This window comes from Boleophthalmus pectinirostris, unplaced genomic scaffold, assembly GCF_026225935.1.
Source record: "Boleophthalmus pectinirostris isolate CB_2022bp ecotype Guang Dong unplaced genomic scaffold, ASM2622593v1 HiC_scaffold_4, whole genome shotgun sequence".
Lineage (NCBI taxonomy): Eukaryota > Metazoa > Chordata > Actinopteri > Gobiiformes > Gobiidae > Boleophthalmus > Boleophthalmus pectinirostris.
In genome coordinates, this window is record NW_026571353.1 from 21,249,675 (window position 1) to 21,263,564 (window position 13,890).

General features: G+C 36.6%; 1 protein-coding gene across 2 annotated transcripts in view; it reads left to right on the forward strand.

Moving 5' to 3' along the window:
- Positions 1-13,318, forward strand: part of cltcl1 (clathrin, heavy chain-like 1) — a 28,888-nt gene extending 15,570 nt beyond the window's left edge. Inside the window, exons 12-32 of one of the 2 annotated variants that reach the window (XM_055161383.1) lie at positions 214-378; positions 990-1,170; positions 1,536-1,699; positions 1,787-1,912; positions 1,975-2,117; positions 2,523-2,757; positions 2,852-2,974; positions 3,135-3,280; positions 3,361-3,544; positions 3,627-3,819; positions 4,116-4,273; positions 5,756-5,920; positions 6,412-6,687; positions 7,250-7,399; positions 7,480-7,611; positions 7,699-7,809; positions 7,889-8,059; positions 8,888-9,109; positions 9,482-9,502; positions 11,525-11,600; positions 12,307-13,318. In XM_055161383.1, coding sequence (XP_055017358.1) covers positions 214-378; positions 990-1,170; positions 1,536-1,699; positions 1,787-1,912; positions 1,975-2,117; positions 2,523-2,757; positions 2,852-2,974; positions 3,135-3,280; positions 3,361-3,544; positions 3,627-3,819; positions 4,116-4,273; positions 5,756-5,920; positions 6,412-6,687; positions 7,250-7,399; positions 7,480-7,611; positions 7,699-7,809; positions 7,889-8,059; positions 8,888-9,109; positions 9,482-9,502; positions 11,525-11,600; positions 12,307-12,455 — 3,291 coding nt within the window. In that variant the 3' untranslated portion in view covers positions 12,456-13,318. The remainder of the gene's footprint in view (positions 1-213; positions 379-989; positions 1,171-1,535; positions 1,700-1,786; positions 1,913-1,974; positions 2,118-2,522; positions 2,758-2,851; positions 2,975-3,134; positions 3,281-3,360; positions 3,545-3,626; positions 3,820-4,115; positions 4,274-5,755; positions 5,921-6,411; positions 6,688-7,249; positions 7,400-7,479; positions 7,612-7,698; positions 7,810-7,888; positions 8,060-8,887; positions 9,110-9,481; positions 9,503-11,524; positions 11,601-12,306) is intronic. The other variant, XM_020920867.2, reaches the window with a different exon arrangement.
- Positions 13,319-13,890: the final 572 nt, after the last annotated feature.

Consider the following 13,890-nt stretch of genomic DNA (forward strand, 5'->3'; position numbering starts at 1 on the left):
GGACCTTTAATTTACATAAAAAAATTTAATAGTCAAATACCTGCATGTATCTTATATTTGTATCAGTTACATGGTATTACAAGATTTAAAAGAGTCTCTTATTGCACTCTATACAAGCTGATAAGATCAACCTGCTGGACCGTGACACATTCACCCAGTTTAGTTTTATGTAGATGTGATTGTTCATGCATGTTTACTTGAATATTGTTGTAGGTAGCAGATGCCATCCTGGGTAATCAGATGTTCACACATTACGACCGCGCTCACGTGGCTCAGCTGTGTGAAAAGGCTGGACTTCTACAGAGGGCCCTGGAACACTTCACAGACCCCTACGACATCAAGAGAGCAGTGGTGCACACGCATCTGCTCAACCCGGAGGTGAGACCGTGAGTCCTGCCTTTAACAGTGAGAGATACAGTTTTGGACTTTGTCTTTTTTAGAGTGTTTTATTATTTTTTGGATGTTGAAAACAAACAAACAAACAAAAAATAAAAGAGTACAATCAAGTATTATGCAACGTCTGGCAAATGTCTTTTGGCAAGTCTGACCCATCCACGCCCATGATTATCAAACATGTTTTCAAAGTGACTGCAAATGTAATCTTTATTTTAGTCAGGAGCCAAATCCCAAGCGATGAATTACTGTATTTACCTAGGAATAGAATGTTCTGTACTAACAACAAAATGTCTGGTCTCCATGGGGCCTTATAAAACCAGCTAGCCCTGTAGTTTAGCATTTCATCTCTTTACTCACATGTTGCTCACATTTCAGTCTTTACTCACATGTTAATGGTCCACGATGTCTAAACTGAAATACATTTAATCTTAAATCTGGAAATGACTAACAATGCATTGCTATCATAATTTTTTTTGGCAAATCTAATAGCAATAGCTTAGTATATCAAAAATGTCATTATCAAATATTTTTTCCAAATGTTTAAAAACAAATTCGTTATTGCCTTCCTTCTTGTTTTGTCTTTCTTACTTTAGTGGCTTGTGAACTTCTTTGGCTCTTTGTCGGTGGAGGACTCTCTGGAGTGCCTCAGAGCCATGCTGTCTGCAAACATCAGACAGAATCTGCAGCTGTGCGTCCAGGTCGCATCCAAGTACCACGAGCAGCTGGGGACTCAGGCCTTAGTGGAGCTTTTCGAATCCTTCAAGAGCTACGAAGGTAAGCTCTTATTTTCATCATTTGACATTTAGTGATCAATATGTCCAGTTATTATTTATTATATTTAAGATTGTACTACAAATCTTAGTTTTCCTTAGTTTGACAGTTAGTAGTTTGTTTTACTTCCTGGTTGGACATGGACTGCTGATATAACAAACATAGAGCTATGACTGTTACCTAGCAACCACAATGGAGGCTAGAGCTTATCTAATTTACACAATAGTTATTACAGATAGCTATTATTTGATATATATATGAATATATGAATATATTGTGGCATCTTTATTTTTGTTAAATTTGAGTTTAAACTGTTAGAAAATGCATTCCTTGTGTGTAAATTGCCCTGCCTATTTTCTTTATTCAAGGATTGTTTTACTTCCTTGGCTCCATTGTAAACTTCAGTCAGGATCCAGATGTGCATTTCAAATATATTCAAGCTGCGTGCAAAACAGGACAAATAAAAGAAGTGGAGAGAATCTGCAGAGAAAGCAACTGTTATGATGCTGAAAGGGTTAAAAACTTTCTTAAGGTAAAACCATATATATTATGAAGAATGTAGTTTTCTCAGTGGTATGGATCTTTTATGCCTTCTATTCTCTGATTTTCTATTGTTTAGGAGGCAAAGCTCACAGACCAGCTTCCCCTCATTATTGTGTGTGATCGTTTTGATTTTGTCCATGATTTGGTCCTCTACCTCTATCGTAATAATCTGCAAAAATACATAGAAATTTATGTCCAAAAGGTAAGTTCCACTCAAACCAGGTTCTGTGCTATCTTTTGTGTATTGAAGACTGTTGTGTGTAGGTGAACCCAAGCCGTTTGCCAGTGGTCATTGGCGGCCTGCTGGATGTGGACTGTTCAGAAGATGTGATAAAAAACTTAATTATGGTGGTCAAAGGGCAGTTTTCCACAGATGAGCTTGTGGAGGAAGTAGAGAAAAGAAACAGGTAAGACAAACAAGAAATGAACACTCAGCTACTTTTTCCATGTGCGCAATTACCAAAGTGCCACATTGGTATATATATATTACATGAGCATACAGTGAATATGTTAATTTGATTCATGAGTAATAGGATTGTAGTTGACTAAAGAAATTCTTCAACATTCACTGTGCATCCATTAATGAGCTAAAAGGGGGAAGTAGTCTGGCACTGACAAAAGCACTCTACCATGTATATATTTTAAAATAAACTAACAAAAAAAACTCTCAAAATGACTATTCTGACAATCTTACCCAAATCAACTATATATAAGAACTAGTTGACAGCATCTTCATGAGCAAAAAGGCAGATTAAACTACAAAATGACTGCAACGTTAAAATTTTAAAATAATTTTCTAATTATATTATCAGATTGAAACTTCTCCTGCCCTGGCTGGAGTCCCGTATCCATGAAGGTTGTGAGGAGCCAGCAACCCACAACGCTTTGGCCAAGATCTACATCGACAGCAACAATTCCCCAGAGCGCTTCCTGAAAGAAAACCCCTTCTACGACAGTGCAGTGGTGGGGCGCTACTGTGAGAAGAGAGACCCTCATCTGGCTTATGTGGCCTACGAGAGGGGCCAGTGCGACTTAGATCTGATCAAAGTCTGTGTTCTCCATCATGCTATTATTATAGTTGTTTGTTTTGCTAATGCTAATACTGTATAAATGTGATAGCATGTGCTGCTTCATCTGACAGGTTTGCAATGAGAACTCACTATTCAAGAGTGAGGCACGCTACCTGGTGCGACGGAAAGACCCTGAACTTTGGGCCAATGTGTTGGAAGAAAATAACCCATATAGAAGGCAACTCATTGACCAGGTCAGTACTACATGTGGTTTAATGCTTGGATGTGAAAATTGATTCTAAGTATTATGACTTTTGATAACAGCTGTTCAAATTCAAGAAAATTACATTGCATCAAACACTGCATAGATTTGTTGTACGATTTACCTAATTTGTTTATTCTTATTTTTCCCAGGTGGTCCAAACAGCTCTGTCAGAAACTCAGGACCCAGAGGAGGTGTCAGTCACAGTCAAAGCCTTCATGACGGCGGACCTGCCAAATGAACTCATTGAACTATTGGAAAAGATTGTTCTTGATAACTCTGTATTTAGTGAGCACAGGTACAATACAATTACACACTACAATGAAATGTTGTAGCTTTTTACTTCTAATACAGTATATCACTTTATTTTCCCAACAGAAATCTACAGAACCTGCTCATTCTAACAGCCATCAAAGCAGACCGCACTAGAGTGATGGAGTATATCAACAGGCTTGATAACTACGATGCCCCAGACATAGCTAATATTGCCATTAGTAATGAGCTGTTTGAAGAGGCCTTTGCTATTTTTATGAAGTTTGATGTAAACACTTCAGCAATACAGGTACTTTAAACATATATATTTGTTTTCATATTTTTTGCCAGAAAAATATTTTAATTTTAACATATTTTTTTTGCATTTAAAGGTTCTGATTGAGCACATAGGAAATTTGGACCGTGCGTATGAGTTTGCAGAGCGCTGTAATGAGCCCGCTGTGTGGAGTCAGTTAGCCAGGGCCCAGCTGCACAGAGACCTGGTTAAAGAGGCCATTGACTCGTACATTAAAGCTGTGGATCCTTCTGCTTACATGGAGGTGGTCAATGCTGCCAGCAAAAACAGTAAGTCCAAAGACGGGCTGCAGTGATTCATTATGATAATTTAAGTATATAACTATTGAAATTATTGCAATCATATTTTCGTAATCATACTAGTATTTTAGATGTACTGTTCAAGTACATCTAAAACACATGCATGCAAAGAGATGTTTTATCACGGCGACTGCTCAGACTGTGGCATTATTATAACAAAATGGCAAAATAGAATAAACAATTTCTTGTTTAACTAGTTGAATAATCTAAAAATAATCACTGACAAGTTGACTACTAAAATAACTATTGATCTAATATGTTTTCAGATAATTGGGAAGACTTAGTAAAATTCCTTCAAATGGCTCGGAAGAAAGCTCGAGAGTCCTATGTAGAAACTGAGCTCATTTTCGCATTGGCAAAAACAAACCGTCTTGCAGAACTAGAGGAGTTTGTGAGTGGGCCCAACAACGCCCACATTCAGCAGGTACTGAGAAGGTCCAACATTATGCAATTTAATGGTCCTATATTACCCTGTATAGACTCTTGTGAGCTTTTAGCTATATTCGATTTTTATTACCTCATCAAAAACATACCTAGAGTTGTGTTTTGATTCATTCCCACATGCTGTAGTTTTCAAGTTAACAGCTACCTTTTTCGTTAGTTCAGTAGCAATTGACAATTCCAGGCTTGAAATCATCCAAATGTTTTTAATGGAGGTGTGTGGAGTTTAAAAACACAGCACAGGACATCTTGTACCGAAACCTGTGAATTGTTTCAAGAATGTATCATATCATTTGTATGCTGACGACATACAGTTGTATTGTTCTTTTAAAGAAACAGAGATGGACAGAGTAAAAACCCTTCTGCAGTGCTTCTCTTGTATCAAAAACTGACTTTCTGAAAAATTCTTGCAACTCTGCAAACAGAAACTCTTATTTTGGCATAAGATGAAAAAATTCTTCTAATTAAGGATCACCTTGGCTCACTGAGCTCCTCAGTCCAGTCCAGCATTAGAAATCTTGGATTGGTGTTGGACAAATTACTATCTTTGGAGGGTCACTGCAGCCAAGTGGTTAAAAACTGTTTTTATCAACTACGGAACATCACTAAACTCAGACCAATTTTATCAAATGTTGATCTTGAAATGATTGTTCACTGTTTTATTTCATCTCATTTAGATTTTGTACTTCTCTGTAATTACTTGTTTTAACGCTTCCACACTTAAGCGGCTGCAACAAAATGCAGCTGCAAGTTTTTTAACAGGAGCTAGCAGGCGGAACATACATTACACCAATTTTATCTTCACTGCAGTGGCTTTCTGTTCAATTCTGTGTTGATTTTAAAATCTTGGCTTTAACTAACAGAGCTTTAAATGGACAAGCACCCCAGCACATCAGTGACTTACTGTGCCCCTACAACTCAGGTCGCACCCTCCGGTCCTCGAGTCAGGATCTCTTGATGGTCCCAAAGACCGATTTAAAACTTGGGGTGATGTGTGTTTTCAGGCTGTGATTCCCAAATTATGCCCTACCCCTAGCCCATCCATGAGGCAGACTCTATAGCCTCTTTTAAAAAGCAGCTCAAGACACTGCTTTTTAGACAAGCTTTTAGTTGACTGTATAATTCTTCCGTTCTTGTATATGTTGTTTATTGCACTCTGTAAAGAACTTTGTGATTTTTTTTCTGTGAAAGGTGCTATATAAATAAAGGCTTGCTTGCTTACTTACTTACTTACTTACATGACATCACAAGGTTTAACAGAGAGTTTTTGTTTGAGACAATAACTCATTCTAAATATGCAGGATTTGTTTGTTAAACATATGTGAATGAAACAAAACAAAACTCCAGGTATGTTTCTGATAAGGAAACAATATTATAACATAGATCAAAAGGTAGCGTAATATGGGCCCCTTAAATAAGAGAGCATAACTAGCAATCTAATAATATATTGGTTATTTTTGTCTAGGTTGGGGATCGATGTTATGAAGAAGGAATGTATGATGCGGCAAAACTCTTGTACAACAATGTGTCTAATTTTGCCCGACTGGCATCCACCCTGGTTCACCTGGGAGAGTACCAGGCAGCAGTGGACAGTGCTAGAAAAGCCAACAGCACACGCACATGGAAAGAGGTAAGAGATATAAATGTATCTGAAAACAGCTTGTACGATAAATATACAAGTAGTTTGAAACCATTTGGCTTATCACATCATAGCATTATAGCATTTTGATTGCATGTAAATTATACCACAATTGTAATTTCCAGATGGTCACAAATGAGAAACTTTTAAAAATATGTGCCATTATAATGTCCTCATTAGTGAACTACTTGTCTCTGAGTCTCCTACGGCTAAAACCAGCTAACCATGTAGTTTAGACATTTATAAACATTTTCTGAATTGCATGAGATTCTCGTATTAGTTCAGCAGCTCATATTTTAGTGTTCTCTAAAGTGTTAATACCCCTGGATATGTTAAAAGGGCACTGTGAATCTTGATAATAAAACATAAACTGCAAATCTATTCACAATTGCAATACTTGCCAGAAAAAAAAATATTATTAGATATTCCTCCACAACCACTTTTTTCCTAATGTAGACTAATGCAGAGTTATGTGTTTTCAGGTGTGCTTTGCCTGTGTTGATGGGGAGGAGTTTCGTCTTGCTCAGATCTGTGGCTTACACATAGTGATTCATGCGGATGAGCTGGAGGACTTGATCAGTTATTACCAGGAGCGTGGATACTTTGAGGAGCTCATTGCACTTTTGGAAGCTGCTCTGGGCTTGGAGAGGGCTCATATGGGAATGTTCACAGAGCTCGCAATCCTCTATTCCAAGTTTAAACCCCAGAAAATGAGAGAACATCTGGAGCTGTTCTGGTCCAGAGTCAACATCCCCAAAGTAACTATAAAAACAAGCCTTTATATACAGACTTATATACATATATACAGGCCTGTCATGATAAAACTCAATATTTAACATTTGTCAAGCTTGTGACAGTACCTTTTTTAAGTATGTTTTTATGTTGCTATTTATAGGAGTTTATGTGTTATTTAAGATATGGTTAAAGGTGCACTACGTAAAGTTTCTGGTGGAAGATCCATTCACCAGAGACCTGTTTGTCTCCATGGAGATGTTATTGCAGAAACAAGTGGGTGATGCCACCAGGATGAGTTACAGATCAGAGCTGTGGGGAGGCAATACCGCACACAGTTAGAATTGATGTTTTAAGGTATTTGTGAGAATTAAAAAGAAAAAAGTGTCTCCTGAATTGAGAAAAAATGTTTTTACTGGGATAATTATGCTTTAGGTTACAATTGCAGTGGCATCCAGTGGCCCTCAATGGTATCAGTTGCAATATATTACAGAGATATATCTTGCAATCCAAAATGTGCCGTGACAGGCCTGTTTTTATATTAAGAAGACTTGATTATATGGTTAAATGTGTCTTGTTTGGTTCCAGGTGCTTCGTGCAGCTGAGCAGTCTCATCTGTGGGCTGAATTAGTTTTCCTTTATGATAAATATGAGGAGTTTGACAACGCTGTAATTACAATGATGTCACATCCTACAGATGCCTGGAAGGAAGGGATGTTTAAAGACATCATTCCAAAGGTGAACCCAGTAAATCTGTGCAGCAACTTTCTATTACATCAAATATATACTAGTGTACTACATCTGCTTTTATCTTTTAGGTTGCCAATGTGGAGTTGTATTATAAATCGCTTTCCTTTTACCTGGAGTTTAAACCTCTTCTTTTGAACGACCTTTTAACAATTTTGTCTCCACGGCTTGACCACAGTCGAGCAGTAACTTTTTTTGCAAAGGTAACTCACTGTATCCTTTGCAACTATAAGATGCCATTATTGTAACTTTAAAACAGCTATTAAGTGGATGTGGTTTTATCTGGACAGGTGAACCAGCTGAAGTTGGTTAAACCTTATTTACGATCAGTGCAAAATCATAACAATAAGTCTGTCAATGAGGCTCTGAACAATTTGCTGACAGAGGAAGAAGACTACCAGGTCTGTAGTTAAGGTTAATTTATGGTTATGGTTAAGAAAATTACCAATTTTCTCAAAATGTTTTTTATGTTTTGTGCAGGGTTTGAGAGCCTCCATTGACGCATATGATAACTTTGACACCATTGGTCTCGCTCAGAGGCTGGAGAAACATGAGCTGATTGAGTTCAGACGTATTGCTGCATACTTGTACAAAGGCAATAACAGGTGGAGGCAGAGTGTTGAGCTTTGTAAAAAGGATAAACTCTACAAGGTAAAAAACATTTCTTTTTGTCTATTTGTTTAAGTACAAGTGGGCAATATGGACAAAAAATATCTGCATATTTGTATGATTGTCCCAATAAATCTGATGTAAATGCTGCTTAGATTAGTGTAATAAGTATCAATATAAGATTTAAGTACAATACAATTTTCTTTTCCACTCTTTACATTTACAAATTGCACTACAAGGTTCTTTTTTGCAGCTTTTTATTTATTTCACATTTTACTATACTCAATGTATTCCCATTTGGCATATATTCAAAACAATAATTTTCATATTGTAGAGAATAAATATTGACAATTACCTCACAGTAGGCCTGTCACAATAAAAAATTTTGAAGAAACATTTATTGCTACAGGGAAATTTTGTAATAAATGATAATATTGAAACAATTTTATGCCCCTGATACATTAACAATAAAGCAAGGTAATTCTAGTAAAACATATTTAAATTGACTGCATGATTTAAAAAGCAGAAGAATGATGCAATACTTAGCCACAGAAGTCACTTATTCAACCCTGTACACCACTACAGTTTTGCATTACAACAAAAATAACAAAAAAAACTCACCATTATTGCAACAAAATTGTACACATGATAAATACTGAGCCCCAAAATATAATATTCCAACTAGTATATATTGAATGATAAATTGATATAGTAATTGATATGATAATAATTACTGACAGGCCCATCTCAAAGTGCCTGTATTTCTGTATTTATTTAGTTAGTTATCTTTTCTCTTCAGCATATTTAGTTAAGTCAGTTGGTGTTTAGTTATGGACATATTAATTTGTTAGTATCTGTCCATTTTCCCAGGATGCCATGCTCTATGCCGCTGAGTCAAAGGACGTTGAACTGGCAGAGGCGCTGCTGCAGTGGTTTCTGGAGGAGGGCAGAAAGGAGTGCTTTGCTGCCTGTCTGTTTGCGTCCTATGACCTGCTCCGTCCTGACGTGGTGCTGGAGCTCGCGTGGAGACACAATATTATGGACTTCGCAATGCCTTACTTCATCCAGGTCATGAGAGAGTACCTCACCAAGGTTCGTGCCCTCGTTTAACTTTTCAACTGTTTTTAAACAAAACATGGGTAGTATCATGAAGTCTTGTAAGGTTTGTGTAGTATAAAGAATTGTTAACAATTTAAGATATGTCTCAATTATTTTCATAAAATAGGGCTGAAAAAGCCATTTCCATTTTTTAAATAAAAATGATTAAAACAAATCAAAATTGTGGTTGATCAATACAAGGGAATAAAAATCATGATTACTTTTTTAGCCCTCTCTATTTAGATACATTATATTCATTTGTAAATTACTGGAGTAGTAGTAGTAGTCCTAGTTTTGTATTTTATGTAATGACTCTATTTGGACACTAGAGGTCACATCAGGACATGTCTTTGGACTTTTTTGCAGGTTGATGGGTTTGCAGCCAAGGTGATGGTCTCTGGCCTTTTTTATTATTAGTTTTTGTGTTGTGTCTGTTATTGTTATTGATGACTGAAGTTTTTTGTCTAGGAAGCTAGCATGGAAAGTTTACTGCATATGACCCCACTAGCAGTCACCCTATATCTTGCTGTTACAAGTGCACAAGCTTTTGTTTTTATTAAACCTAATTTGTGTATTTTCTTAAAACTGCACTATGTGACTTTTCTGTTTCACTATGTAATTGCTTTGCCTGAAATCTTCCTCAGTATGGGATGATTGTCTGACAATTGTCTGTCTCGCACTTATTCAGTTACAGGTGCATTTATCAATAACTTGGAAAACATGCATTCCTGTGAGTGGAGTCACCTCTAGACAGATCTAATCTCTGGAGCTGCAGTTGTTTCATACTGAGGGACATTTCAGGCAAAGCAATAATATCTCAATGAAGATAACCCTCCACCAGAAAAGTGGCATAGTGCCCCTTTACTCAGATTCTACTAAGTTTGAATATTTCAAGCATTTGTACTCCTGTTTTTCTATCAGTGTTGGAACTAATGACTGCAACAGAAGCTTGTGCACAATTTAACATTATAACTATGTCCTGAAATAACAGTTACCTCTCATAGCTAATGTTCTTTGCAGGGGCTGTGCCTAATAGTTTAACAGCTCTCACCTATTTACACAGTAGCTGTACATTGCAATAACTTAACTAATAGACAATAATGAGTTTTGAAATAAAAAGCTATTTTCTGACAGCACCCAGACTAATAGAAGAAAACTGATGCATCCCTATTCCTAACTATAGTATTAGGCCTGTCACGATAACAAGTTTTGAAGCACATTATATTGCTACAGAGAAAAATAGCAATGAACGATACTATTGAAACTATTTTATGCCACTGATTCAAAAGCAATACAGCAGGATAATCCCAGTAAACCATTTTTAAATATACAGTATCAGTAAAAAGCCTGAGCTGCAGCAAATAAATTACAGATTGAGCCAATAATTGACCACAGAAGTTATTTATTCAACCCTCTACAGCTCAAATCTTAACTAAAAATTACAAAAATCTCCCTGTTATTGCAAAGAAAAAGTGCAGACATTATATATTAAGTATAATGTTCCAGCTCATCCATATTGAATAAGTCGATATAGTAATTATCATGACAGGCCTATATAGAATAACATGTGAGTCTAATGATCTATGGTTATTGTGCGTTGCTTTACATCAACAGTGACACGTCCCATAAATCATATGTTTAAAATGATTCTTAGCTCTTAATTAGTTTAATAATGACACAGGGCAGTAAGATTAATCATTGTTGATTCTGAATTGCAATTTATGCAGTTTATCCAATCACATAGGATGCAAATACCTACATAATGTAATTTGTAAACTAAGAAATGTCCTGTTACTTGATGTCATCTGATATCCTGGAATCTTGATAATATAACTAAAGTGCAAACCTAATCTTAAAGGTGTACTATGTAACATTTGTAATGAAGGGTCTTGTTTTGTCTAGAATGTTCCACAGTATAGATTAAATTTATCTGTCACAAGGGAAACAAGCAGGTTACAGCACTGCACTACATTACTATTCATATCTGTGGAGTCGCCCCTATTTACAGAAGGAATTATTCAATTTTTGCGCAACAGAAACACCTGTGATGAACAAATGTTAGATGGAAATGTTTAGTCACACCATGGAACTTTCCAGACAAAGCAATTACATCTCCATGGAGACAAGCAGGTAACGGACCCAGAAAAGTTGAGCAGTGCACCTTTAATTCTTGTCAGAAAAGTTGCAGTCTTATATTTTTCCAAACTTATTCAGCCATATTGAGTCATTATGTTTGCAATTCATAAGTGTGTCTACTAATGCAAATGATTTATAAGTACAACATAAGCAGAACACATCCATTTTATGAGAAACAATGAGCAAGTACATTTTTGCTCTGCGAGGCTGTTGTAGAGATAAAACTGGATGTTAAACCAATAAGTTCTGACATGTTCTCATTGTTGTTTTTAGGTGGACACACTGGAAGAAGCAGAAAGCCAAAGAAAAACAGAAGATGAAGTGGCAGAACCTCAGTCAATGGTGTTTGGTGGGTTTCTTTTTCGTTTTTATTATTATTCAGAATTAAAAGTTACAACATTTTAAAGATTTTATGATTTCACTAACATGGAAAACAATCTGTTCCACCTTGTGTCGTGCTAATACAGGAAGTGCATCACTGTGTTTTTAATCTTCATACACCTTCACTACAATTATGTGGATAATTTTAGGTCTGGATTCGGCAGTCTCAACTGAACTAAGGTCAAAGGCACCTGTTAACTTTTAAACTACTGCTGCATGACAACACAAGGTGAAATGGAGCATTTTGAGCTTTGGAGATGTAGACAGACTAATAAAGGGTTATTCAAACATGTGTGAATGAAACAAGGTAGGTTTGTTTTTGATGAGGTAACAACAACATGGCTTCAAGTTGACAAGAAACTATTTTCTGTAATATAGGACCTTTGACTAACACAAACCATAAATTAACAAATAAATAAAGACTAGGCCATTGAAACCCAAAGTCATTTTAAATACCATGCTGGTATCATTCATGACTTATAGATATGCTAATTATACACCTCAATTATTCAAAAGACACCACTATAGTGCATATAAGCAAAAGTACTTGGTGAGTAAATGGTGAACCCCAAATTATAATTAAGTCTTAGTAATTACTGTATTCTGTATCAAGTCTAAAGATTAATGACACCTTTTCACTAAAGAAAACTGAAGTATTGTGTATCTTTGTTCAGGTCAGCAGCTCATGTTGACTGGTGGTCCCGCTGCTGCTGCTGCTGCTGCTGCTGCTGCTGTAACTCCACCCCAGGCTTACCCAGGTTACACATATGCGCCCCCTGCTGGTTACCCTCCACAGCCTGGATATGGTTTCAACATGCAGTAGTTACACACCAAAACTGCTTTTAAAAATGCAAGCACTGAACCATCCTCCTAAAGTTCATCCTCAACCAGTTGTGAAAAACGCACACATCTGGAACACCTTTTATTTTTTAACTATCCACCTTCAAACCTGCAAGAGAAAACCATCTACAACATGAACTTGATTATGGTTACTCTGATTTTTGAACTGGTATCTACTACTACTTCTGCTACACTGTAAAGACCCGTTCAGACCACTCTGCTCTCTTGCTGTCTCATCGTGAAAACTCAGCACTGATAATGAAGAGAACGTTACTGACAGGTTAAGGGCACTGTGTTTTGTTACAGCCTTCTAAGTGATAGGAAAAGTATATTTGAAAATCATTTTGTGACCACCTCATGCTTTCTAACCATTAATGTGTGCAATATTATGTTACTTTACAGGTACATGTTTTGTTTTTAATTGTTGAACACTTACATTTGTTTTTAGGTACTGTTTTGCTTGTGATAAATTGTCAACGTGTGCGCAAACCTCAACCTTAAGCCTTTATGGGACTAGCATAGATCCCACTTCTTTACTGACAGCTCAGAGAATATCTTACTCTTGTTGAAATGCAGGGTGATAGAAGGAATCAAGGGAAAAAATGAAAATATTTTTATGCTCTAGTTTTGCATGTGCTGTCGATCTGATTAATTATGTAACCACCAGTAGCACAATTTTTATTTTATAACCATGTTTACCATTTTGTGCGATGGCCTATGTGAAAATATATTGAATAATGCGCAAGTGTATTCATAAGTTATCATATTCATTCTACTGGTACAATGTTAATCATTATTGTACTAAACACAATGTATAATTTCATTTGAACACATCCAACTAATAAATCCAACTCAAATGTAGCCTATTGTCTCTTCTACATCAGTGAAAGTATCACATTTGTTTTGTATTTATGCTCACAAAATATGGAAAAGTCTTCATCCATAATATTGAGGCCTAAAGGTAGCTCGCATAAGTTGTTTATTTAGCAATATATGGTTATACAAAAGCAGACATGTATTTTAGAATGTCATTTCCTTCATAAACAGGACCTTAAAAGAGGTTGTGTTGGTTACAAATGTGAGATGTACTGTTGCGACAGCATTTCTGAAATCCCAGTTATTGCCATCCTTGACTCGACTGACATTTAGTGAGCACGTCTTTGCCAAACCTGATTGATGGACTCTTTCTCGGTGAGAGCAGAAGCAGTGGTTTGTTGGGGGTTGGTTGGTCGCAGACTAATGCTGTCCGCGGATGGACTAACACGAGGAGAGGGGGTCACAGTATTTACTTAATGCACACCGTTAGAGTACATTCATAATAGCGACAGAAAGTGCACACCCTCCATCCACCCATCTAAATGTTTGTGCAACGTGTCCAGTTTGCACACTTTTATAGCTCATAGCTCTCAGACCACACC